General features: G+C 50.2%; 1 protein-coding gene across 5 annotated transcripts in view; it reads right to left on the reverse strand.

Annotated features, from left to right (window-relative positions):
- Positions 1-260: 260 nt before the first annotated feature.
- The window catches only part of RAI2 (retinoic acid induced 2), a 61,628-nt gene continuing 37,681 nt past the window's right edge, over positions 261-24,207 (reverse strand). For 2 of the 5 annotated variants that reach the window (XM_049643531.1, XM_049643532.1), the window contains exons 2-3: positions 2,891-4,491; positions 261-2,108 (exon numbers count right to left, since the gene is read on the reverse strand). In XM_049643531.1, coding sequence (XP_049499488.1) covers positions 2,102-2,108; positions 2,891-4,467 — 1,584 coding nt within the window. In that variant the 5' untranslated portion in view covers positions 4,468-4,491 and the 3' untranslated portion in view covers positions 261-2,101. Of the gene's footprint in view, positions 2,109-2,663; positions 4,492-24,207 lie in introns of those variants that run through there. The other 3 variants (XM_049643536.1, XM_049643534.1, XM_049643533.1) reach the window with 3 other exon arrangements.

Consider the following 24,207-nt stretch of genomic DNA (forward strand, 5'->3'; position numbering starts at 1 on the left):
TTCCTAAAAGACTCTGAAAAGCTATTCTGTAGGCTAGTTGACCCAAACATTTTTTTTAGAAGAAATGGGAAATTAAGTCATGAGAAAGAGTCTGATAGAAATCCCGCCGAAACCTTAAAGGAGGTTAGCTGGAGACAGTTGTGAGGGGTGGGGAGGTAAGTGACCCAAGCTATCTGAATCAAGCAGAATAATGATGGGGCCTGAAGTTTGCCAGTGCCCACCCCCCACCCCCCACCCCCCTGTGACCCTTGTGTGGATCACATGCCTCAGACCAGGAATCATGGTTCCAGGCTGATAATTCTTAGGTAAAGTTTGTGTTGAAAGGCTGCGAACTTCTGACTCGGGAGGGAGCATGGAACCGAACCACCAGGGATCCATAGGCTCACCTTGGCCGCAGCAACAAGCCCTTTGTTCTTCTCCCGATTCCCTGGCCTGCAGGTAGCCAGGTGGATTCCAGTTCCCGTCAAAGGCTGGGAAGGGGGGCAAGCAGAGGGTATCACTGCCCCAGTGGCACAAGCCCGGTCCCTAGACAACACCGCGTGTGGCCCTCATAGACCTCAGTGGGCACGTCTCCCCACGCCACAGCGGCCTCTTCCCAAAGCTCCCCCCCCAGCCACGAATGACAGGGCCTGGGGCTAAGCGCAGCATGGGTGGGTGGGAGTCCGACCCAGGGTAGGAGACAGCCCGTGCTGACTCGACACCCTGGCTGGCTGTGGAGCCAACAATTCTCACCCAAGCAGCACTGACGTCTCAGGAGAAAGGGGCATTTCCAGACCCATCAAAGAGAGATTTGTGGCTTGAGGTTTATAATGTAATTAGAGGCTGCAAATGCCTTCCTTTCCACCTATATGTCACTCAGCTTTAAGCACTGGCTTCTTCTAAAGGCCAAATTGAGAATCCTGTTCCCTCAAAGCCGGGTAAGCAGCAGGTGTCCCCAGGACACTGTGAACCGGGTCCCCTGCTGGCCGGTGTACAAAGGCGGCCCCCCGCGCTGCAGGGGCAGCAGAGACAACCGCGAACGTGGTGAGAAGAGACGTCAGGTAAACGGCAAGTGCAAGCCCCCGGGCACGTTCATGTTGTTGTAGTTGAGACTAGCACACGTGCCACGCTCAGGAAACACGGCCAGAAACCCACCATGGGCGTAAAAATGGAAAAAGCCTGCACTGTGTAGAGGCGGAGGGATGGAGTCTGGCTGGTGCCGTTGAACGGGACTAAGCTAGCCTGACGAGCAACGGCTGTTTGGTGATTACCACCACGTCGCACTTTGAAAAATAAATTTTAACGGCATAGGAAAAGAGCAGGAAAAAGAAAAGCCATTCTGGGTGTTCAGTACAGCACCAGCTGAAATGGTAACCCTATACACAGAGAGCCTGGTAATAAAAGAACAGTCTCGCAACTGCTTTTCCTCCTGTTCATGTTCACGGTAACAGCTGGATACATACTAATTGCAAGAAGTGAAAGAAAGAGCTCTAAGTTTAAAAGCAGGCATGCCATCATCAGTCTGTCGCCAGCACAGTTTCAGACACAAGTGCGATGTGCCGCCTAGCAGATCTAGCTTAAATGTACACTCAAACTGCCTCATTTGCAGGGGTGGCTTTGTGCTGTCAGGGAAGAGCCACGGGCTGTTCCCTTCTTCCAGGTGCCTCGCTTTCGTCCACGGAGAGATGGCTCAGCCAGTGTTTTTCAGCCTCGGCACCATTGACGTTTGGGCCGGATCATCTGCTGTTGTGGGGGGTTCCGTGCCTGTGAGATGTTCAGCAGTGCCCTCCGTCCCTACCCACCAGAGGCCAGGAGCATCCTCCCCAGCTGTGACAACCAAAAGTGTCTCCCGGCATTGCCAGATGTTCCCTGGGGAGGCACCGTCACCCCCAGTTGAGAACCGCTGGCCTAAACGAAGGAGGAGCGACTTTCTCTTCCCTTCCCAACCCCACTCCCAAGCATCTCTATCCCAAGCCAGGAACGTTTATGGGGCATCTCCTGATCCACCAGCAAAGGACTTACCTCTCGTTCTGAGGGGTCTTCAGTAATACTTTTGGCTTGCAAGACTTTCAGTCATTCAGAACAATGCTGTTACTGCCTTTGAAAAGAAGGTCCTCTCCAGCTAAATTCTGAGGGGGGGGTGGGGAGGAAGCAGGTAAATTTTCCTTTTAGACACATTTGTCGGTTTTGGTCTACAGAAGGCTCAGACACAGAATTCTCCACACCCAGGGTCTACGTCAACTGGAAAGGGCCTCGGGTGCTTGAAACTCACCTCCCCACCTCTTCCTTCTCTGTGCCACATTTTTACAAATGAAGAAAGCAACGTTTAGAGGGGAAAGTGACTGGCTCCAGGCCGTACATATTCCTAGTCTTCTTTTAATGGTGGCATAGGCCAATATAATTCTTCTTTGCCCCATATGCCTGGAGAGCTTAGGTCTCAAAACACAAAGAACTTGTAGCGCTTTACAAGCAACAGTTTTGGCCAAACCACACCAGTTAAGGAATGCAAATTTACAAAATGATAGAATGCTGCAACCAATTAGTGCAAACAAACATTTATTGTGAAATATTCATCCTACCCTTTATTAGGTATTACATCATCAAAGCACTTTGTGGCAATGAAAATAGCTTTTTTACCCCTCTGATTCACCCAATATTCCATTAAAGCTGCAAAAAATGTGCAATCTGCTTGAAAAATAGGTTGCTCTTATTTACTCATTTGTGAAAAGTCAAAAATTAAAAAAGAAAACAATACTAGCTTACAGGGCCTCTAGAGCCAATTCGCCTTCCCGCTTCCCAACTACTCCCCAAAATAATTAACAAAGATAATTTGTTTTAAATGCCTTTTTATAAAACCAATGCACCTTTCCCCATATTATAATCATAAAAATTTTAAAAAGCCATTATTTACTTTCTTGGAAAAAAGGTGGCCAGCCGTTGTTTTTTGATCGGGAGCATGTGTATTTCCTGGGAGTTCACTTTCTTTAACTTTATGCTCCTGTTTTTGACGGGTTTCCTAAGGGGCTCTGTGCTTCCCATGGGCTCTTCTCCTTGGCTATTGATGTCATAGCCCTGAAGCATGGAGTCTTCTCTTTTGAAGGAGAAGTTTTTGGTGGACACGCCCGAGAGGCCTTTGATCTTGCCGCAGAAGATGGCAGGCACGGCGTCTTCCACCGAGACGATAACCTTGGCGGCCTGGGACTCGCTCACGATCTCCATGTGATTTTCAGCCTTGACCTCGCCGCCGGGCTGGCCGGGCTGGCCGGGCTGGCCGGGCAGCTGGGCGGGGTTGCTGCCGCCCGCGTGGCTATCCATCACAGCCGAGGCCCCGTGTGCTGTGGCAGGGGCAAAGGGCACTTCCATGCCACCGGCGTGACCTGGGCTGTCCACTGAGCTGCTGCTGTCATACAGTGTCTCAACGGGAGGCTCAGATTTTCGGTGGGCTGCCAGCGACAGGTCCAGGACCGCATCTTCCTGGCATACGGGGGGACTGGCTTCGCCAGCCTTAAGCCAGGGCACCGACTTCATGGACAGATCCAGGGCCTCGTTCTCACTCCCCATCTTGATGACCGTGTGGCGGCTAAGCTGGAAGTACTCCCTCGGCTGCAGGATATCGAAGGGCTTCAGTTCCTCCTTCTCCAGAGGGCTAGGGGTGCCTTTGAAGGGGTGTAGGCCGAAGGAAGATGGCGGCTTGGGGAAAGCGGAGCTGAGCTTGGATTCGGGACTCTGAGGCACGGGGATGGGGATGGGGATGGGGACGGGCACGGGCAAGGGGACGATCACAGGGTAGGGTACCAGGAGGGTGGCCGGAGGGACCAGGGGGGACAGGGGGGAGTTAAAGGGCTGGGGGGGCACAGGCGCGTATCCAGGAGGAGGCTGACAGGGTGGGGGGCCGAGAGCGCCCTGCGAGGGGAACAAATTCTGGAGCACAGCTTCAAACGGCAACGTGGGCTCCTGTGGCCGGCTGGGGATCCGCAGGTCCAGGAGCTGCGGTCGGGCCTCGGGGTCCTCGGCTCCCTGGAACAGGTTGTTGTGGATAGCACTGGAGGAGCACGGGGCCTCCTGCGGCAGGACCAGAGGGGAGTTGAGGTGCTGGAAGACGTGCTGCTCCAGCACCACCGGCAGCTGCACGGGGCCCTGCGTGGTCATGACATAGGCCGCATGGCCGTTAGGGTTGAGCTCGGGCGCAGGGTTTCCCTCCACCTGCATGTGAATGGGCATCACCACCGGGCTCTCCCCGAGGCACAGGGGCTGCAGCACAGTGGCCGCCACCTTCAGAGCCATGCCGCCCTGAGACTCGGCTGGGGGGTTCAGGATGGATGGGGCCGGCACGGTCACCAGGGCCTTCTTTACCAGGTCGGTGGAGTTGATGTTCCAGGCCTCGGTGGTGATCAGCTGGGCCATGCCATTCTCCAGTCTGTTATTGGCCAAGGCGGGAGAGGAGTCAGTCATGTCCATGGAGAGGTTCTGGGACTGCAGATCGTCCATCACTCGGCTCTGATGCCACTGGGCCTGCAAGGCAAAATCACAACATGAACCTTCCGTCAGAGACCACTTACAATTGCCTTAAGTGCTCTCTCCACGTCTTTCAAGAGTCTCCATATCTTAGTGAGCCACAGAGCACACCCGTCCCTCTATGTACACATACATGCTATAGATATTGCCTAATATATACAAACACACCCAAGTGATCAGCTGTGCATGGAGAGGCCCAATTTAACAGACGACTAAGCTATAAACACAGATGATGTAATGACTAAACAGCCGAGAGAGGTTAAACAGAGTATTTCTAAGCCTAATACTCAGCTTATATGTTTAGTTTTCGCCAAACACAAAGTTCCATTCCACATTGCCGTTGGGACGGTCAAGATACGTGGAGACTTGACTTGCTCACACGCAAATGGGCGGCAAAGACTTACTTTACCTCAAAAACAAAATAAGGTCCTGTCACATTAGAACATTCTAAGAAAGTGGAAGCAGGACATCCCACTTACAGAAAGCATCTTAAAAACTCTTTCAAGCAATCGTTCTTCCCGAAGAGGCTCGATGAAAAGAACAGCAGTGCGTTTTCACAAGGATCGGCACAGTTGTCTCACGGGCTTCCTCTGACCAATGCTATCTCCTTCCCTCCCCATAACAGGCAAACCCTCCCCACGGAGCCAGGTGGAGACAGGATAACTGCACGAATGCTCACAGGGTCCAGTGTCGCTTTCCCTAATCAGCTCCTCTGCGTGACCCGTGACCTCCCCTAACTTCTTCTAGTTGTCAAGAGGGGACGTCGCTGATTCTAGGGCTGGGGAAATGGAACACCTGTTGGAAGCAAACGTCTTCCACGGGGAGATACTCTTCACTGATATCCCTGGCATCCCTGACGGCCTCCTGAGAGGCCCAAGGAACCCAGCACGGGTGCTTCCTGGAGGAAGCAGGGCTGCAGCTGCGATACGACTCTCCATGGAAACGCGTCCATATTTAGCCTCGTTACCATGGAGAAGGCAGGCACCATGTCTAACTCAGGGATCTGTGTGGCCCTGGAGTCTGCTTGGGCTCAATAATAATTCAATAATCCTCAGGCTTGCCGGGCAGGCCTTGGGCAACTCAGATTCTCGACCTCACCTGTTGGAGCTGTTGTAGACTTTAGTCCCACGGTCATCTCGCGTCCTCCTCTCCTCACCCCCAAATTACCAACACACCATCCACAACCCGTAGGACAGCCCGCCTGGCACACCATAGGAGTAGAAATAAACAAACAAGGCCTCGCTACAGGAAGGCAGCTTTAACAAATGAACAACCGTGTGATATTTCCAGACAATCAAAATGTGTCAAATGCATAGAACAAGGAGTTTCTCTGAAGCAGGAGGAAGGGCAGCAAGCAGAAGGATGCTGTGCACACAACTTTGGGGAGAAGGACTCGCTGGTAATGCCCTCAGCAGGGTGCACAGTGGTGCCTCTGATGGAGGGCTCCACAGCCCAGCACCCTAGGGGCAGGGTATCCTCTGGAAACCAGGAGGTGACCCAGAGTGCTGGCCAATGATGCCTTTAGGGCAGAGTAGGGAGGCAGCCCAAGCCAGGGCAGTTGCGGGGGCCTGCCCCAACTGAAGGGTCCTGGTTTTTCCTGAGAGGAATGTTCCCTGATTTAGCCCAGAAAATATCACTTGTTCACTCATTCCTTCACGCACGCATTCATTCATTCACTCATTCAACCCACTGATTGGCTGAACGCCTAATGCACACCAGCACTTTGCTGGGGGCTGGAGATGCTGTGGTGAGCCTGACAGACAAGGTTCCTGCTTTAGTGGAGATTACAGTTCAGTGGTGCACACGTCTTTCCACAGACAGAGATCTGCTAGCGTGAGAAGGCATCAAAGTTACGTCAGGAGAGGCATCAACATCAGCAGGACGAAGCTTTGGTGGCCACTTGGTCACGGCCCTGTAAAGGACCTGAGAACCTAGGATCTCCTCCAGAAGGGTCTGCCCTGTCCCTCCCAGTGGCCAAGACTCTCAGGGAGGGGTGAGCAAAGGCTAAAGGGAAGCTGGGGAGGCGCCGGGGAGGACAAGGATGGCAATGGGAAGAGAAGGCACCCACAGCCACCCATCTGAGGTGGCTTCTGATGGCCTTCGAGGTGACTACTGGGAGAGGTCAAGACCTGTTCTGTGCCATCTTTGGGCTTCCTGTGAGTTGAAGACTGCTTGCATGTAAGGGGCTGCACCTATCTGCCCTTCTGGACAAGAGAGCCTCCCCTCCCCGGCCCACACTCGCCTCTGCCTCTTTCGCACACCCCTGCCCCGTCCCAGGCAGAGAAGGCAGACTTCTCAGGGCTTCTTCCCCCGGCTCTTGGTCCACAACTTAGCTCAGGTGCCAGCTCTCACCTCTTCCTGCCAACCTCACTCCTTTCTTGCCTGGCCCTGGTTCTAGGCCTCCCACTCCCCCAGAACCTTCTGGTTCAGTGTGAGGAGGGGACCTCGCCAGGACAGGGGGCCCCTGTTCGTTTCACAGATGGCCAGAGCCAAAATGGACTGGGCATTTACCATGTGCCAGGCCTCTGCCAAGAATGCTCAGAACTTTCCACGCATTACTTCACTTAATCCTCAGAACAACCCTATGAGGAGGGGCCTATAATTATGCCCATTTTGCTGATGAGAAAACTGATTCCATAGGAAGTTTAGGTGACTAGGATAAGGGACACTGATGGTGGGATTCGAGTTCAGGGTTAATCCCAGGCTTCTTTTCCCAGTGGAAGCTGTGAGGACCACACTCGTTCGTGCATTTTGTTTCTTGGCAAGAACAGTGCTCTCCAGCCGCCTGTTCAACACCGAGCGCATGTGCCTGCAGAGCTGTGTAAAAGAGAGCACTCGAGCATGAGATTTCTTCAAAGTGGTGGCCAAGTCCTTTCCAGAAAATCATCGAACTGTTTGCTTATTCTCTTTTGTCCACCAGGACCCTCCTCTGTCCCTCTCACCGGGGAAGGAGCCGAAGGGTCACCAGAGTTCCTGTCTTTGGGGAGGACAGCCCCCATGGGGCGCCCCATGACTACTTTGGCCAAGTAGTCAGGCAGGTCCACAGCTGTCATGTGGGAGGAGGGGGAAGTGACATTGGGCCCACGCTTCCATTCCGCTTTGCCCCAGCCCTGCTCCCGGAGCTTTGAGTCCCCAGTGGGAGATCTAAGGGTCTCCCTGTAGCTCATAGGTGCTGAGATGCCCGCCCACCCACCTGACATCTGTCTCAGAAAGGCTGAGGCCGAGAGGATGCAGGCCTTCTTGCCCTGCACTAGAGTTCCTGTCTTCGGGCAGTAGGCCTTGTGAGCACCCCCGGTCGCTTCCCTAGAGCCACTGGCCTGCTGAGATGAGGCTGGTATTCGGCTACACGGGCAAAGGAAACGGTAGCCCTACCTTCATCATGCACCCTCCTGCCTCCCAGAAAGGTTCTTCTCTTTCTCTTTGCTCCCCTTCCCCTTGTCACTCACCCTGCCGGTGGGTGCCCCAACTCTGGGTCAGCCGCCGGGGGGCCTGAGCACCCCCAGTGCAGGCAGAGTAAGTGGAGCCGCTGTAGGAGCCAGTGCTGGAAGCCCCAGCAATGACCCTCACTCACAACCAGCTTGTAAGATGAGAGTTCACAGGGCAAGTCTCTATCCCTTCCCCAGGATGAGTGGGAAACAAGCTGACTGGAGAGAAGGCAGAGAGCTGTCCTCCCTTCCCTGCTGATTAGCATGGGGCAGCAGGTGTGCTGAGGAACTCTACAAATCAGGAAGTATCCTAGGAGCCACCAACTAATGCTCAAGCTAAGGGGCACGATGGCTTCAGAGGGGACAGGGAATGTTTTGTTCAGGTTTTTCAAAACATCTTCTGCAAATGGGTTTAAATCAGGTCACCCATCTGTCTTGCCTACACCCGTGATGATGGGGGGAATGGGGGAAGGGTATGGGCCAGGGTTGGTAAATGCAGTGTGGCCGGATGGGGAGTGGGCAATTTGGATCTGTGGGTCACTATCAATCTCTTGGCCCTTGGCCAGCTGCTAGAGCTTAAAGGTTGGGGTCCACCCCAGTATAGGCCATGTGGCCCCCAGCTGGAGACTCTGGGGGAAATGCCTCGGGGCCCAGGGCAAGTGAGGGGGTGAGGAGAGGCTGTCTGGGGCAGTACTTGGGCTCAGCGACCTGTGGGATCACAGAACCGTTATACGGAGCCCTCGTCTAGCTACCGACCTAAGTCCGGGCAGCTTCTCCCTGGGATCTGTGTCTCAGCCTGGAGCCCTCTTGGGCCTCTGTGTCACCCGACCAACTCCTTCCTGCTCTTCTGTCAGACTCTGCGGTTTCCTCCTCTCAGATCTCATCCCCACCTCACTGGGCTCCCACACAGCACCCCAACTTGCCCTTGTCTAGTCCTGAGCCTTCTCCTCACATTGGGATTGCCTGCTCACTCATTTCTCCAGGAGGGAGGGGCTGCCTCACTGCCGCATCTTTCTATCCGCCTCTGGGGAATGGCAGGCGCTCAGGAAACACTTTCTGAGCGAACGGGTGTCCGAATGAGCGTCTAGGCCTTCCTGAGTCTGGCTTCTACCCAGCCTCCGGTGCAGGCTCACCGTTTACAGAACCATGGCACGCACATCAAGGCTGGAAGGGGTGGTCAAGGTCACATCTCCATCCCCTTCCTGATTCTACTTACAGATGAGGAAACCGTGACCCAGAAAGTCTGACCCAAATTTTGCCTGAGACCAGTTATTACCAAGGTCACCATGCTCGCACTGGGACAAAAGTAGAGGGTCAGGCCCCACTGGCACCATGGAGGGTAACGTGACAGCCACCCACCTTCACCAGCCAGGGGCATGTGAATGAATCCACCCTGGGTTCCGGTGTTTCTCTGATGCACCCAGGAAAAAACCAAAGTCAAGTTTCCTGTGTGCTGTTTTCCTTATAAGGAGGTACATTCTCGAAGAAGCAGACCTGGGGCCTAACTCTGGGACAGTCAGTTAGGGACCAGCACCACATCCGTGTCCCACCAGGTGCCGCTGCAAAAGCCATGCCTGCCTTGCAGGCCTGCTGCCTCCAGAGCGCCGCACAAAGCACTCGCATCACCCTATGGGCCTCCTTGCACATTGACATTTTTATAATAAGGATTCGTTTATGGCTTAATTTAAAAAGTGAAAACACTTGAGCGCTCAGATAACTCAGACTATTCTCTGGGTCCTAGAGTCCATCTATTTCCTCATTATGGGCATTTATCACTGAGTGTGTGTCTGTCTGTCTGTCTGTCTCTCTCTCTCTCTCTCTCTCTCTCCCCCATAGGCCAGTCCCCTCACTCCTAATGCCCTCAGCCATATCCCAAATGATGCCAGGGCCCCCTGAAGAGCCCACACCAACTCGAACTGAAGGAACTTCAAACGTGGCTGTGAACTCCCCACTGACCCAAGACGGAGTCTCAAGACCAGCTCAGGTCTAGTCTGGTTTCTGAGCAGAGAATTTGGAAAAAACCCTGGAGCACTCCAGGAGTGTCCTTCAGAGGCCCAAATCATCTTCTAGGGAGAGGCTTAATTTTATTTTGTGACTTTAGAGCACTTTTACCACAGAAACAACTATCAAGATGATCACAAGGCCCTGGTCCGCAGAGCCCAGTGGCCCTGAGCAAACCCTTTACGGCTGGAGACCCAGGCACGAGGGGCAGAGATTACTTCATAGCAACTCAAACCTGAGGGGCACGACCTGAGGTCACTGGAAGGCAAGCCCAGCCTCAGGGGAAGCGATCTTAGGGAGGCTGGGCTGCACTGGGCAGACTCCACGCCCGGGCCCCGGCCCTGCCCTTGCTCCTGCCTGAGTATGCCCCCTTCAGCACCAATAGCGGGCAGATGTGACCTGCTCTCCTCTTCCACTGAAATAAGCCTCATCTAGATTTTTCTATCAAGATGAATTTCTTCCTCTACAACATTCATTTAAAAATATATATCTTGATAATTCTCTCAAGATACATATTGTCCAACTGTAAAATATCGACAGCTTTGATTTTTACGGGGCCTGTAGGCAGTTATCAATTATTTCAGGTCAAAATAGGATATTCCATGTGCTCACGGCTCAAAGCGGGATCCCTGAAGCAGCTGCAGCATCATCTCCGGGAACTGGCTAGAAATGCAGGCTCTTGGGTCCCACCTCAGGTCTCCTGCATCAGAATCCGTACCTTGACAGGCTCTCCTGGGTGCTTTGTGCACACGCATGTTAAAGTCTGACGAGTTCGGGCTTAACACTGGTTCCCGAACTTGGCCGCCCATTAGAATCCCTTGGGAGCTTTTAAAAACTATGGATGTCTGGGTCCCCCCACCCTGACTCTGATTTAATTGGTCTGGGGTGCAACTGGGGCTCTGGGGGTTTAAGAAATCCCCTAGGTGATTCTACTGTGCAGTCAGGTTGGGAACTCTTAATTCAGAGGCCAGAGGATGAGGCAGCTGGTTGGCCAACCTTCCCAGTGGCTGATCTGACTTCGTGCTTCACAGGAAAAACTAAAGCCATCAACCCAAGCTCCCCCAACCAATCCCCAGATCTCATGGCGTTTCCCCATGTCCCCTTGCTCCGGGGAAAAGGTGACACATCTCTCCCTTTTGGAAGGCTGACTTGGCAGAGAACTGTGCTAAGAATCCTGCCCCTCCATCTATTCTGAGTCTGTTTTCTGCTTTCTGTCCAGCACTTTAACCACACCAATGATTGACAATTCTGTATAAAAATCCCCAGCCACTTCCCAGGAGTTAAATGAGCAATGCATAAGTTTCGTCCATTAACACAACGTGGATGTGCTTTCACCGTTCAGGACCTGATATGCACTAAATATCTAAGAAGTAATGCCAGCTAGGTAAAAAAAAAAAAAAATGGTTTTGCTCTTCCCATAGGGTGTAATACTTGTTAGTTACTTGTCCCAGTGATTCCATTTTCTGAGCTTTAAACACCAGCACAGGGCTATTCTACTGAAACCGTGAACACAACTGTCAAGTGAATGTGTTCCCAAATTAGTGAAAATATGGAGAATACACAAAATAGTTGCCCACCTTAGAGGTGATTGCCTTTTATATCCAGGGACCCACACAGCCCTCCAAAAGAAATATGACCACCCAGGTGAGCTTTGGAAATCAGTTCCCTGACATGTTATCTCATTTATGAAAACATTGGTGGTCTCATGGTTCAGGACTGAGTATCCCCTTCATCTAGATGGCCAGAGGCTGTGGGCATTTATGCAGAGAGCACAGACTGCAACTCTTGGCTCTCACACGATCTTGGTGAAACCTGGCAGAGGTGGGTGAGTCAGGAGGGGCTAGCAGGGCGCCCAAGCATCATTGACACCAGGGGACTGCGAGGTCTTCCCGGGAGCAGGGGAAGGTCACCATAAAACTTATTTAGGGTCATTATGCCTCCTCATCTATCGTTTTTATTCCCATTTTTCTATTCTGTAGCATATGTAACAAATAAATATAAGTAGATGCATAATTTTGTGTCTGTTGCACTGGGGGAGTGTGCAAAAATTATTTTCTAGTAGGAGTGCAAGAACAAAAATGTTGCAACTCAGCAGGAGAGATGATGATGTTCCAGTAGAGCACAAGAGGGATCTGGGAGACTGGCGGGGGTGGGGAGCATTGTGGGTTTGCCTTACCTCCTTCTTTGCCCAGGTGGAGAATGTCATAGGTCTTTGTATTTATGGTCTCATTTCATACTCCCAGTTACCTCTAGCCTGCCCCCAGGGATGGATGGTGGACCTTGGGCCATGCAGGACTGCATGAGGGCTAGAACGGGAACTGTATTCACATCCATTCATTTATTTGTTCTTTCAAAAACTATCTGAGCACCTACTGTGTGCTAGGCATGTACTTCCCATTTCTCTGCCCTGGTACTGTTTTCTCCATAGGCTTGTTGCCTTCTCTCTTGGCTCAATTCCCAAAGTATTAACCAATTGATACTCTCCCGGGATTATCTGCCTCTACTAGGGCTCCTTCAAGGCCCACGTTTCCTGCAGGGGTAAAGCAGGAAGTCTCTAGAGGAAGAACCCCCATCCCGAGACAGCAGTGGGAAGAGATGTTAAGGCAAGGACCTCTCTAAAGTAGAGAAGAAATGCTTATTTTCTAGAAACTACAAGGAAAAAAGATTCCTCCTGGGGTCTTGGTGGATCATGGGAAAATATCCTGAAGAGCGGCTATTGGTAGCAGGGGACACTCACCTAGACAGTGGGCTGTGACAGTCAGTGAGCGTCTGTCCCTGCATTTGGTCAAGGTCCACAGCCTTCTGCAGGACACAGAAAACCCCAAACACCCTCAGGTGCTAGTGCCTGAGTGGCCATCTTGTGCAGGAGCACAGGTCACGTTTAAGGTCTCAGGCCAGGGTCTATCTTCTTAAAACACTGTGATTTTTGGAGATTTTTTTTTTTTTTTGGCAATAAAGAAACCTCTGAAATATGGAACAAAGAAGGGGGAAAACCTGCCTCTGGAAGAGAAAATACTTCTAATTAGATTGAGATACAAAGGTTAAATTTTTGTTCTGGGAAAAGGACTGTTTATAATCCCGTGTCATTAGCAGGACATTTTCCAGAGACTAGTGTGCCAGAAATAGACCCTTTGAGGGGTCACTGGAAGGAAGGGGTGTAGATTTGTGAAGTCATAGGACTGGAGTTCAGATTTTCCCTTTCTCCTAATGCATGTGAGCCCCTCGACAGCTATCAGCACAGAAAGAGTGCCAGCCTCAGCCTGGGCACTGGGCCCCCCATGACAGTGGTCACAAGGTACAAGCTTTGAACTCAGACAGGCCTAGAATCAAATTTCAGCTCTGCCTAGCTTTGCTAGCTGTGTGGCCTTGGGCAAGTTAGTTCTAAGTCTCAGTTTCCCTCTCTGTAAAACGGGGATTACAGACCTGAGGTGGCTGTAACGACTGAAGGAAATAATCTAGGTAAAGTACTTGGCATCATGCCTGGCACGTGGAATGTACTCGACAAAACATGGCTATCGCCACCACCACCATCATCGTCGGCATCATCACCGTTGTCACCTCGTTACTGGCATCACTGTCATCATTATCAGATCCACTGCTCGTATTTCCTCTGAGCATCTTAAATAGCATTGCTGATGCTCCCGATGGGTTTGTACATTAAGCTCCTAAGTTAAAACCCTGTTTGTTCAAAGGTTCGTTTTCAAATCAGCTGCAAGGAACTAGGAAGGCATTTAATGTAGAATATTATATACCTTATGGTGAGGTCTCCACAAATATTCACTTGCCCCCCAACATAGCTGAAACACAGAACGCTTGCAGTGAAAATAGAAAACAACACTGTCCCACTATTGGAAATGAGAGACCATGGGAAAACAACTAAATACAAAAATCTATTTCTCATTCAGGCAGATAGGCTAGGGGAGAAAGGGGAGGTGGCCAGAGCCTTTTGTAGCTTGAATATGGACTCATCAGCATTTACTGCTGATTGGCTATGATGTATAATTTCACTTTAGGTCCTAGGGGTTTCTTTCCCTCCGGCCCAAGGACCTAAGCAGCCCTCCTCTCCTGTTTATCAACTGGATTAGGGTCATTTTGTCACTCAGAAGAGGAACAAAAACAAAGAAAGGGTGGAATAGCCAAGGAAGAGGGTTAAGGACAAGAGGGAGAGGGAAAGTAAAGGGATTTTCTGAGGTAACTGGGCAAGAATTAAAGGAAATAAGGGGGGGAGACCATTTAAAAGTATTTGTAGGTCCAAATCAGAAAAAGGTTGCTCAGCTGGAAGAGAGAAGACACTGAGAAACTGGGTAACACTGAGAAAAGCACTGACTGTTATTCATCTGGCCACAAGGGGGCGCTTTGAGCTACAACAGCTTGGTTGCTGTGCAGAGTGGTGCAGGCAGAGGTGGGAGTGGAGATTCTCAGGAGGATGAGGGCGTGAAGAAGATAAGAAATTGTTCACCAGCACTAGAAGTACAAAGGGAGGGTGATCCAAATTTGGGGAAATCTCCCAAGCTTTTAAAACCACCAAGCGCATTCACTTATGACTTGGCTGGGCTGTCAGTCCTAGAAAAAAAAAAAAACAACACATAGATTTATCTTCTCTGGATGCCTGAGATTCATTTTTGCCTACTCCTCACCCTTCCTTAGATGGTCAGAATTGGGTTTCCCCCATCAAAATTGAGTTTTCCAGAAAGAAGGTGATAAAATCATTCTCACTGAGGTCTATGACTGATAGGTTTAAGGATTATGTTTCCTTTATTGGTATAATAAACATAATTCAATCAGTGGACAAAGTTATGGACAAAGAAATAAAACTCTAATCTAGAGGTGTCAGATAGCAATCATGGGAAGGATCTTACTGTCTTGAAATCTCTCCATAGAAACAAGAACATACAACTATGGCCAGGATTGCTGGCTCTACTAAAAGCCATTTGAGGAGCTCCTGGGTGGCTCAGTCGGTTGAGCTTCTGCTCAGGTCATGATCCTGTGTTCATGGGTTCGAGCCCCGCATCAGGCTCTATGCTGACAGCTCAGAACGCAGAGCCTGTTTTGGATTCTGTGTCTCCCTCTCTCTCTGCCCCTCCCCCACTTGCACTCTGTCTCTCTCTCTCAAAGATAAATAAACATTAAAAATTTAAAAAAAAGGCATTTGAGGTTCAAAAACAGTGGTGGGATGTGCCCTCAACCTCTAAGCACTCAGAATTAAGTGAAGAAGTGAATGTGAGTCACTTATTCATTCCTTTATAGACTCAGTCAACAAATGCTTACTGTTCACTCACAGGAACCTCATGAGTATGTGCTTCCTGAATACAGAGATTTTAGCAGTGTCCAAAGTTGTCCTTACTTCGTGGTACAGGGGGGCCCTGCTGCTGAACTGGCTACCTTTTGAAACTCTGGTTTCTGTCTTACCAGATTTCCATGCAGAAGTTAGTGGCTCTCAAAGGACTGTGTCCCCATGTATGATGTGCTACAGCAGTGCTAAAGCCACAAGGGAAACTTAATGACCATCACCAGTGGTGATGGATATGGTGAGGGGGGGTGCTGTTCGGTTTTGATGAACTCAACCAGCTAGATTGCTCCGTAAACAGACTGATTTGCCTGGAAGTAGTTTGTTTGGGAGAAGATCCCAGAAAATACCAGTAGAGGAGTGAAGCGGCGAGACGGCAAAGAGAAGGAAGGCAATTTATCAACTAAGTTACCAATGAGGGCAACTAGGGCTCGATTCTACTGGGGATGCTGGGAGGCAGGGGAAAACATATGCCTCGGAGTCAGGGTGTTTATTCACCAACTCCCATCCATCACAGGTCAAGGGTTGCTCCTGGATGGTGCGTTAATTCCTTGGTGCTTTGAACTAGCCCAGCTAGCGGGCCTACTATGCTCCTGAGGGAAAAAACATGTCCTCTAGAATAGTCACAGCTATTTGCAGTAGGTGGCCTTCGGCATATAGAGGCCAATCTGAGGGGACATGGGGGCAGGGGACAAACCATGTCTGCTACACCAGCCATGCCCTGGAAAGTTGCAGTGTTTATTATGTGAAGACCCAAATGTCACCAATTCAGGCCACCATGGCCAGGTGTTTCCCGAATGGGTGACACTTTCTATGACCCTGTGAAGAAGACCCTCTGTGCTGATGACAATCTCTAGGCCACAGAGGAATCAGCTCATGAGAAGCTGTTTGGAGATCTCATAAAGAGCCTAGCACACAAGAAGGCCACAGATAGCTCTCTTTGCAAAAGCAAAATGGTCCAGAGGTGGTCAGTTTGGCCAATGTGTTCCTTTGCTAGAATATGACTGGGGCCCTCGGGAAAGTTGTTTTAATCCTATTTGTGCTGGCTGGAATGCTAGATGTTCCTGCAATGAGTCACAGAGGGAGTTTCTCTTCTGGTGATCCTGTGTTCCAACTCAGGGACCAAAAAACAATAAATAAACAAACGCCACTTCACTTCATCAGCTGCATACTACCTAAAAATAAAAATAATAACAGCCTTGACCTGAGAAGTACACAGACAATGGGGGAAGAAGAGGGTGGGGAATGCTCATCTTTTAAACATGGAGCCTTCTTTCTGGAATTCTGTTTGTCAGAAGCGTCCCTCTGCCTGGAGGCGAGTTCTTTCAAGAGCAGAACAACACACTGCAGAATCTTAGGGCTGCTCAGCCTTTTGAAGTCCTATAAATTCACTATATTTATCTTAAAGCAAGTATTGTGACTGCAGCTAATATAGCATAAACAAGGCAAAGGTGGGATGGGGGGAGGAAGAAACTGCTGCATAACATCTGGTTAGTTGACAATGAAGATTACAGGTGTTATTTCCTAGTTTCTTTCAGGAAAGACTTCTTCTGGAACGCATGTGTTTACACACACACACACACACACACGGCACACTGGGTGAGTAGCAATGAGGCCACTTGTTGTCCCTCTAACTCTCAAACCAGAATTCATGTCGAATTTACTTTGTCCTCACCTAGTCCACCTCAGGGTTCCAGTCATCACAGCTTTGCCTCGCCCCACCGGTCAGATTTCAACAGAGGAGATAGTGGAATGGGGTGGAGAGTTCCAGAAGTGCAGGAGAAAAGGTCCAAAAGGAAAGGTGTGTGGGGCCTGGCCAGGGCTGGAGCTCAGGGCTCGTGAGGGCTTGAGGGAGAGACGGGGTGCTGTGAACCTGAGCGGGCATCTGGCTCTTCCACAGGATGTGAAAAGTTGCCTTATACCCCCCCGGGACTGCCACCTCAACCTCCACTACTTTGAGGTCTTCACAGGTCCCAGTGAGCACCATGCCATGATTCAGTAGGGAGACCATGAGGTTGGGAGGGGAAGAGAAAGGAAATTAATTTGCAGGGCTTTTCTAGTTCCTTCTCTCCTCCTCTATGTCTATTTCTCTGCCTTTCTTCCCGTACCTCCCCCCCATACACACACGCTCACAAGATGATATTAATAAACTATTTACTAAGCATTTACCTCTGTGCCAGGCACCCTGCTAGGTATTTGACATTCATTTTCTCCTCTCCACGACTCAGAAACCCCAGCAGGTCAGTACCACCTTGGTGTGAATTGGTTTGTTGGTTTTATTTTCCTTCCAGGAACTGAACTGTGAATCTCCAGGGAATGACTATTTTGATGGGAAGGAGGGCCAGAGCCTTCCAGAATGTGAACAACATTTAGTACAGAGAAGGCAGGTCTGAGGGAGGTGGGGAAAAGGGAGGGCAAAGGTTCCTGGCATCATGTGTAGGTGCTGATGGGGCTGGGGAAGGGCAGGGAGGGAGGGAGGGAGGAGGGGAAGGGATCTTCTCGCCTCTGGCCAGAGCCTAGAGTTCCCTGGCCTGCTTCTGTAGCTGGGGCAGCCCAGCCCTGAGCTCCCCCTCCACCATTGTCGTACAGCCAGCCACGGCTGGCCCCTGAAGGACACAGGAGCTCCCATTTCTTTTGTGGCCTAACTCTTCCTTCCTACGTCTCTGGACAAGCCTGCATCCCAGGCAGGGATTCATTCCCATCCTTCCCAGGAATATATGTCATCTGTGGGTGACTGGTCAGCTGTTCACCATACCCATTTCCTGTTCTGCCTGGACTACATTTCCTGGCCTCCTTTGCAGTTAGAGAATGTGGGTGGAAGTGATGTGTGCCACTTCCAGGGCTGGCTGCTACAAACCTTCCATACATGATGCTCTAGTCTCTTCCTTCTTGCCTGAGCTTGATGCACCAGGGCCTCTCAGAAGCTGCCTGTTGGAGGAAGTGGAGCCACAAGATGGGAAGGGCCTGCATGCCTGAATCACAGTTTGGAGGAGGGCCACCTGCCATCAGGATCATTCATTTTTGGGTTTTTGTTAAGCGAAAAATAAACTTATACTGTGTTTGAGCCGTGACGCACTCCTGACTTGTTTGAAACAGCAGCTAGCATTACATCAACTGACACAGCGCTTCCTGGGACCCATTCTGCACAGTGAGCGCCAGGGACAGACTGACTTGCAGCCTTCGAGCGCCCTGAACCCCACAAGCTGGAAACCGGAACTGCATGAGTAGCTCAAGTGCTCAGAGACCAATTCGAGCTTCCCTGTGCTAACTTCTCTGCATAAAAAGCGCTGACACTTTGGCTGTTCCTTCTGACTTGAATCAATTTATTAACGTGGGTTCAGAACGATTTTTTGCCTGGTTCCTGCATAAATATCCACTGAAAGGGTCCATTTCATAGGCATTCCCAGAGCTGGCAGCGTTGAGAGAGAGCAGGAGGCCCAAGCTGCCTTCACAGAGGAGGGGCAGACCTTTCAGCGGCCTTCCTCCCTGGAGAGCCAGAGGCGGCCCTGGCCTGTGTGAGCGGGTGTGGGTGTGGGAGGGAGAAGCAGGGCCCCGGCATGACGTGGGCAAACACACCCGCAAAGCCAGTGCACGGGGCACCTGGCCAGAGGAGACTGCTGGAGCCACGACACCCCTTCTCTGTTTGCACCCTTGGATGTTTGGTTGGTCTGTGGAGCAGGAAGGCCTGGGATGTCTGCCATTTCCCCCAGTCACACCAGATTTTTTATCGGAAACGTCCCTGTGGATTTTCCTTTAGGGGAGCTCATCATCTATGTATGGCTCAAGGGTCTGGGCCAGCTTTTCCTTTGCACCCTCCATAATTGAGTTTCTAGGCAAAGAATGCCCATCCAATGGCATCCTTCCCTTCTACCAACCACTGAAGTTTCACTGCTAGCAAGCTCTTACCTTGTGTTCAACATTACTGACCTCTTTCTGGGTTCCTGTCCAAAATACTGATCCGTCTAAAGACTTTGGGACATTGCCACTTTGGAATGAACTGAGGACAACACTTTCTACACAAACGAGGCACCAGCACCTACAGTGGGACATTTCCTGTCCATGACTCGGGCAGAATCCTGACCTTGTCAACCAGCATTGTCATCAAGCCCATACACCGTGGGATGGGGGGGAGAGGGAGGATGTGTGTCAGCTCAAGTTCTAATCAGCAAGACTCCTTCCCAGAGTGCTATTGGAGTTCCAGTTATCTCTTCATCTCTATCAATACTTGAGATTTGTCTCCAGAGCACAGGAAATATTAAAATTCACAGGTGGTGAAATGGGTAGATTGCTAATTAGCCTGAGAACTGTAAGAAATGGGTAAAATAGGGGCGCCTGGGTGGCTCAGCTGATTGAGCGTCTGACTCTTGATTTGGGCTCAGGTCATGATCTCACGGTTCATGAGTTTGAGCCCTGCGTTGGGCTCCGTGCTGACAGCATGGAGCCTGCTTGGGATTCTCTCTTTCCCTCTCTCTGCCCCTCACCCACTCATTCTCTCTCTCAAAATAAATAAATAAAGAGTGTAAAAAAAGAGTGTAATTTAAAAAAGGGTGTAATCCATTAAAAAAAAAAGAAATGGGTAAAATAGTGACATTCAAGATACATGGATTAGAGGGGCGCCTGGGTGGCTCAGTCGGTTAAGCACCCAACTTTAGCTCAGGTCATGATGTAACACGGTTCGTGAGTTCAAGCTCTGCATCAGGCTCTGCACTGACACCACAGATACTGCTTGGGATTTTCTCTCTGCCCCTCCCCAGCTTATGCTGGCATGCGCGCGCGCGCGCTCTCTCTCTCTCTCTCTCAAAATAAACATTAAAGAAAAAGATATATGGATTAGAAAAACTGTTTTAGAAGCGCTCCCCGCCCTCTGTGCACAGTGCCGGAGAAGCCAGGAAAGCCCACAGCCAGCACCCCAGGGGTGGTTCTCATGCCTGCCACCCAGCTGGCCCCATGCCTGGCAATTGGTTTTGGAGGATTTCCAGCTGCCTTGCCAAAATTCTGCCTTGGACATATTGTCATATCTGCATCGAGTGAAGCTTTTGTATCATGTGTGGTCATGGCAGCAGAAAGGACAGCGGCTGGGACTCCCTGGAACAGGCTCGTGAACCGATCTGTGCCTGGTAGCTACTTATGTGTTAGTTTCTCACCAGCCGTGTGTGTGCCCACGCGTGTGCAGAGCCTCATTTGCCCCGAGGCTGGTCCTAGGGCGTCACAGTGCGGTTCCGAGCTCTCTGTGTAGGAGTCCCTCCCTCCTCTACTCTGGCTCTCTTGCCCGCCTCCTTCTCCTGCCCTGCCCTGCCTTGCCCCTCTGGGGCTCTGGCCTTCAGCTTGCCCTGTGGCAGCCCGTAGACAATGCCCTTGGGGCTGGAGACTCTGCTTCAGGGACAGGGATGATGAGCGGAAACCTCCTGTCCATAAGGATGTAACACTTGATTTCCCCTCTCACAGGACCTTTTCCGTGTCTGAGCTGGCACTGACTGACACGCTAGAAAATTCTTAAAATTGTCCTTTAAAATAAAACACTAAGGGATCAGATCACATCCACTAGAACAACCGAAATAAAAAAGACTAGCACCAAAAGTTGGTGGGGCTATGCAACAACTGGGCCGCTCATATATTGCCGGCTCCATGGTGCAGTTGCTTCGGAGAACTGTCCGGCAGTTTCCAACGACATTAAACAACTGTCCGCCCTTGGGCTCAGCAATTCCACTCATTGGTATCCTCCCAAAAGAAATGAAAACATATATTCACGAAAAGAGTTGTACACAGATGTCTGATCATAAAAGGCACAAACTGGAAACCCAAATGTCTGTGAATGGACGAATGGATAAATACACTGTGTGACACTCACACAGCGGGCTTCTACTCAGCAATGGAAAGCGGTGAACTCTTGCCACGTGCGACAACATAAATGAGTCTCAAAAACACTGTGCTGAGCGAAAGAAGCCAGATACAAAAGTGTACATGCTCTAAGATTTCATTGATGCAATATCCAAAAACAGGCCACAAAACGTATGGTAGAAATCAGAAAGTGGTTGCTTGGGGGAGGGGGAGGAGGAAGGACTTTTCTGGGGTGACGGGAACGTTTTAAAGTCTCTTTCAGACAGTGGTTACATAAGTACACAGATTTCTCCAAACTGATTCATCTGACCACATAAGAATGATTTGATTTTATGTTCATTACTCTCGATTTAAGGAAAAAAAAAACATTGAAAATACTATCAAACTGCAAAAAGGAAAAATCAACACCCAAAGTGGTACTGTGTGTGTGCATCGTGAGTTCTGACCAATTGTGAGTGTAGTGGAGACAGGAGAGATGGAGCAGGGGCTGGCTGGTGGCGAGGGGTACAGGCACTCCCCAGGGCACCTGTGAGGGGCCCTTTACCTCAGGTGCAAACAAAGGAGGCAGCAACCTCAGCTCCCAAACAAACGCTCGACAAAATGAAAGAACAGAGGCCCCAAGGAAAACTAGCCTGAGAGTGTGGGATAGCTATCAGGCTTTGGGCCAAAACCACTTTCCAGGAAATGCCAATATTTTTGTGTTTGGGAAAGGGGAGGGAATATTAAGGCGAGCAAAAGCCAAAACGTGTGGTCTTTGGACAACAACCGCTGCCCGAGTGAGGGGCCCCATGAGAGAGCCTTCAAATGCTGCTACTGAGACTTCCTTCTCAGATCTCTGGGGTGCGCCACCCAGAAAAATCCCTGCTGGAGCAGAAACTGGAAGTTCCTTAAGGGCAAAGGTCTCCTATTATGCATGGCAGAGAGGAATCTTCTATTTCCCTAGTAAGAGGCTGAGACAACACTCCCATTTGCTGTGTTCAGCCCTCAAACAGCCCAGGGAGGCTTTATGGTATACTGACACAGACATGTGCTTGTGAATCAGGCCCGCCTCCGCTCTGCCCCTTCAGACTGTGTGGCCTTGGGAAAGTGACCCAGCCTCTCTGAGCTACAGTTTCCTTGTCTATGAAATGGCGGGGGGGGGGGGGGTACTGCTAGTGAAATATAAACTGTCAGGTACACTCAACCTGGAATGTTCTCTGGGCCCCAGAGGTCCTTCTGGTCATCTATGCCAATCTCTCAGCTGGAGGAGGAGTCCCCTCCAGCTGAATTAACATTCATCTTTAAATGTTTGGATTTCAGGTGCGTGGAATCTGTATAATCATAATCTTCAGTTCATGACACTGTTCCAGGCATGGTTCGCTTGTTTTGATTTTGAAAATTGTTTTTATTTTTAAGACCATAAAATTTCAACTAACAAAATAAACACTCATGAAGCCATGACCCAACTCCTCATGTGCATCTGTTGGACTTTCTCTTGTATTCTGTGACTCCCTTCCTCTACCCCTGCACTGGCATCCCAGTGTCTTATGCTTTCTGATGGTGCTAAGCGCTAAGAAGAAAGTAAATCGTGGTGAGTGACAAGGGGGAACGAGGTGGGGAAGAGGCTATCTCAGGGAGCGCAAGAGGGGGAAACCTCTCCTAGGTGATGTCGCTTTGAGTAAAGACCTGAAAGACAGGAGACACCGTGGTATAATGCATTCCAGTGTGCCAAGAAGGCCTGTGTGTGCGTGCTTGTGTGAGCGTGTGCATGCGCGCGCGTGCGCTTGTGTTAACAGGAGGGAGGGAGCAAGTCCGAGTGGTAGGAAAGAAAAGGAAGGGACTACATCACACCCAGCCTTCTAATTTTCATTTTACAAAGACCATCTAGTGCAACACATTTTACAGATGAGGAAACAGGTTCAGAAAACATGACTTGCCTCCGGCCGTGCATCTAGTTAGGGGCAAGATTATGGGTGGAATTCAAAGGGCCTTCAAATGGTTTGAGTTCCATACAATGCCTCCAAGAGGCTTTCAGGTAATGAGGTGACAAATAGCATATTGAAATGGTGCTCTTGCAAGCAGAAGTTCTTGGCCATAAAAAAGATTATTTGAAGACTAATTAGGATTCTGACATTCATTTACGGCCTGGGGCCATGTCAACTCCTTGTGAATGTTTCCAAGTTATTTTCCTATCATAGGTGATATCTTTCTCAGGAGAAAAATCAAGGATATGCTACCGAGGTTCCTTGAAGTCTGAGTTGGGTGCTATGATCGTATACGCAGAAGCAAGAATTTTTCTTAATAACCTACAAATAACTGAGAAATATACAAGTAGTAAATTAATAATTTTACACACACTTTCATGCCATCCCTTCAGTTCAATAAATGACGAGAATTCTTATTCCTAATAATGTGGTTGGAAATATTAAGGCCAGGGTTTAAAGGCTCACATACCCCCTTTCTTTTGAAACCCTGAGCCCCGTCCAAGATAAAACCAGGAGACAGAGCCGTGACTAAAGACATTACAGTAAGTCTGACCTGCATTCCCTACTAAACCTTCAGGGTAAATGGATTTCTCAAATCTGTTTTCCACTTTGGCCGGCTAATCCCTTCCTTCCAGGAGGAGATGTCAGCCCCCCCACTCTGCGCCTCGTCTATGGCAACAAACCCACGTGCAGTTTCCATCGCGCATCCCCACACCGGGCTCTGTTACAACTGCAGAAATGACTGACTTCCTAGAGCCTCTGACTTCCCGCAGGAGAATACGCAGATGAGAAGTTCTACGTATTTTCAAAGAGATGAATTCAGGCTGTTTCTGAATCCCGCCCAGGCTTTTCTCCGCCTGGAGGACAATTCCGAAAGTGTGCAGACGGGAGAGTGCTAATGGCAGTGCTTGGCGCAGGTAAGAACCATCTGCTTTCAGTTACTTACTTCAGTGTGTCTCACAAGACCAAAACAGCTCTGTCCAGCGGATGCAACTGAAGTGACTCAAACCGTTGGCCGAGAAGCGGACGGATGACTCCTTGCTAAGCTCCGCGTCCCTAGCCGCTCGCCACCGTGAAAGTGTCGGGACGCCGGTAGACCTTGTAGGTGAACCCTCACTCCTTCCCCCCCCCATACTTGTACTATGGGAAGACAATAGTGCAGAAGCACAACAAGTCCAAGCCCTTCTGACTTATAGAG

This window comes from Panthera uncia, chromosome X (genome assembly GCF_023721935.1).
Source record: "Panthera uncia isolate 11264 chromosome X, Puncia_PCG_1.0, whole genome shotgun sequence".
Classification (NCBI taxonomy): Eukaryota; Metazoa; Chordata; class Mammalia; order Carnivora; family Felidae; genus Panthera; species Panthera uncia.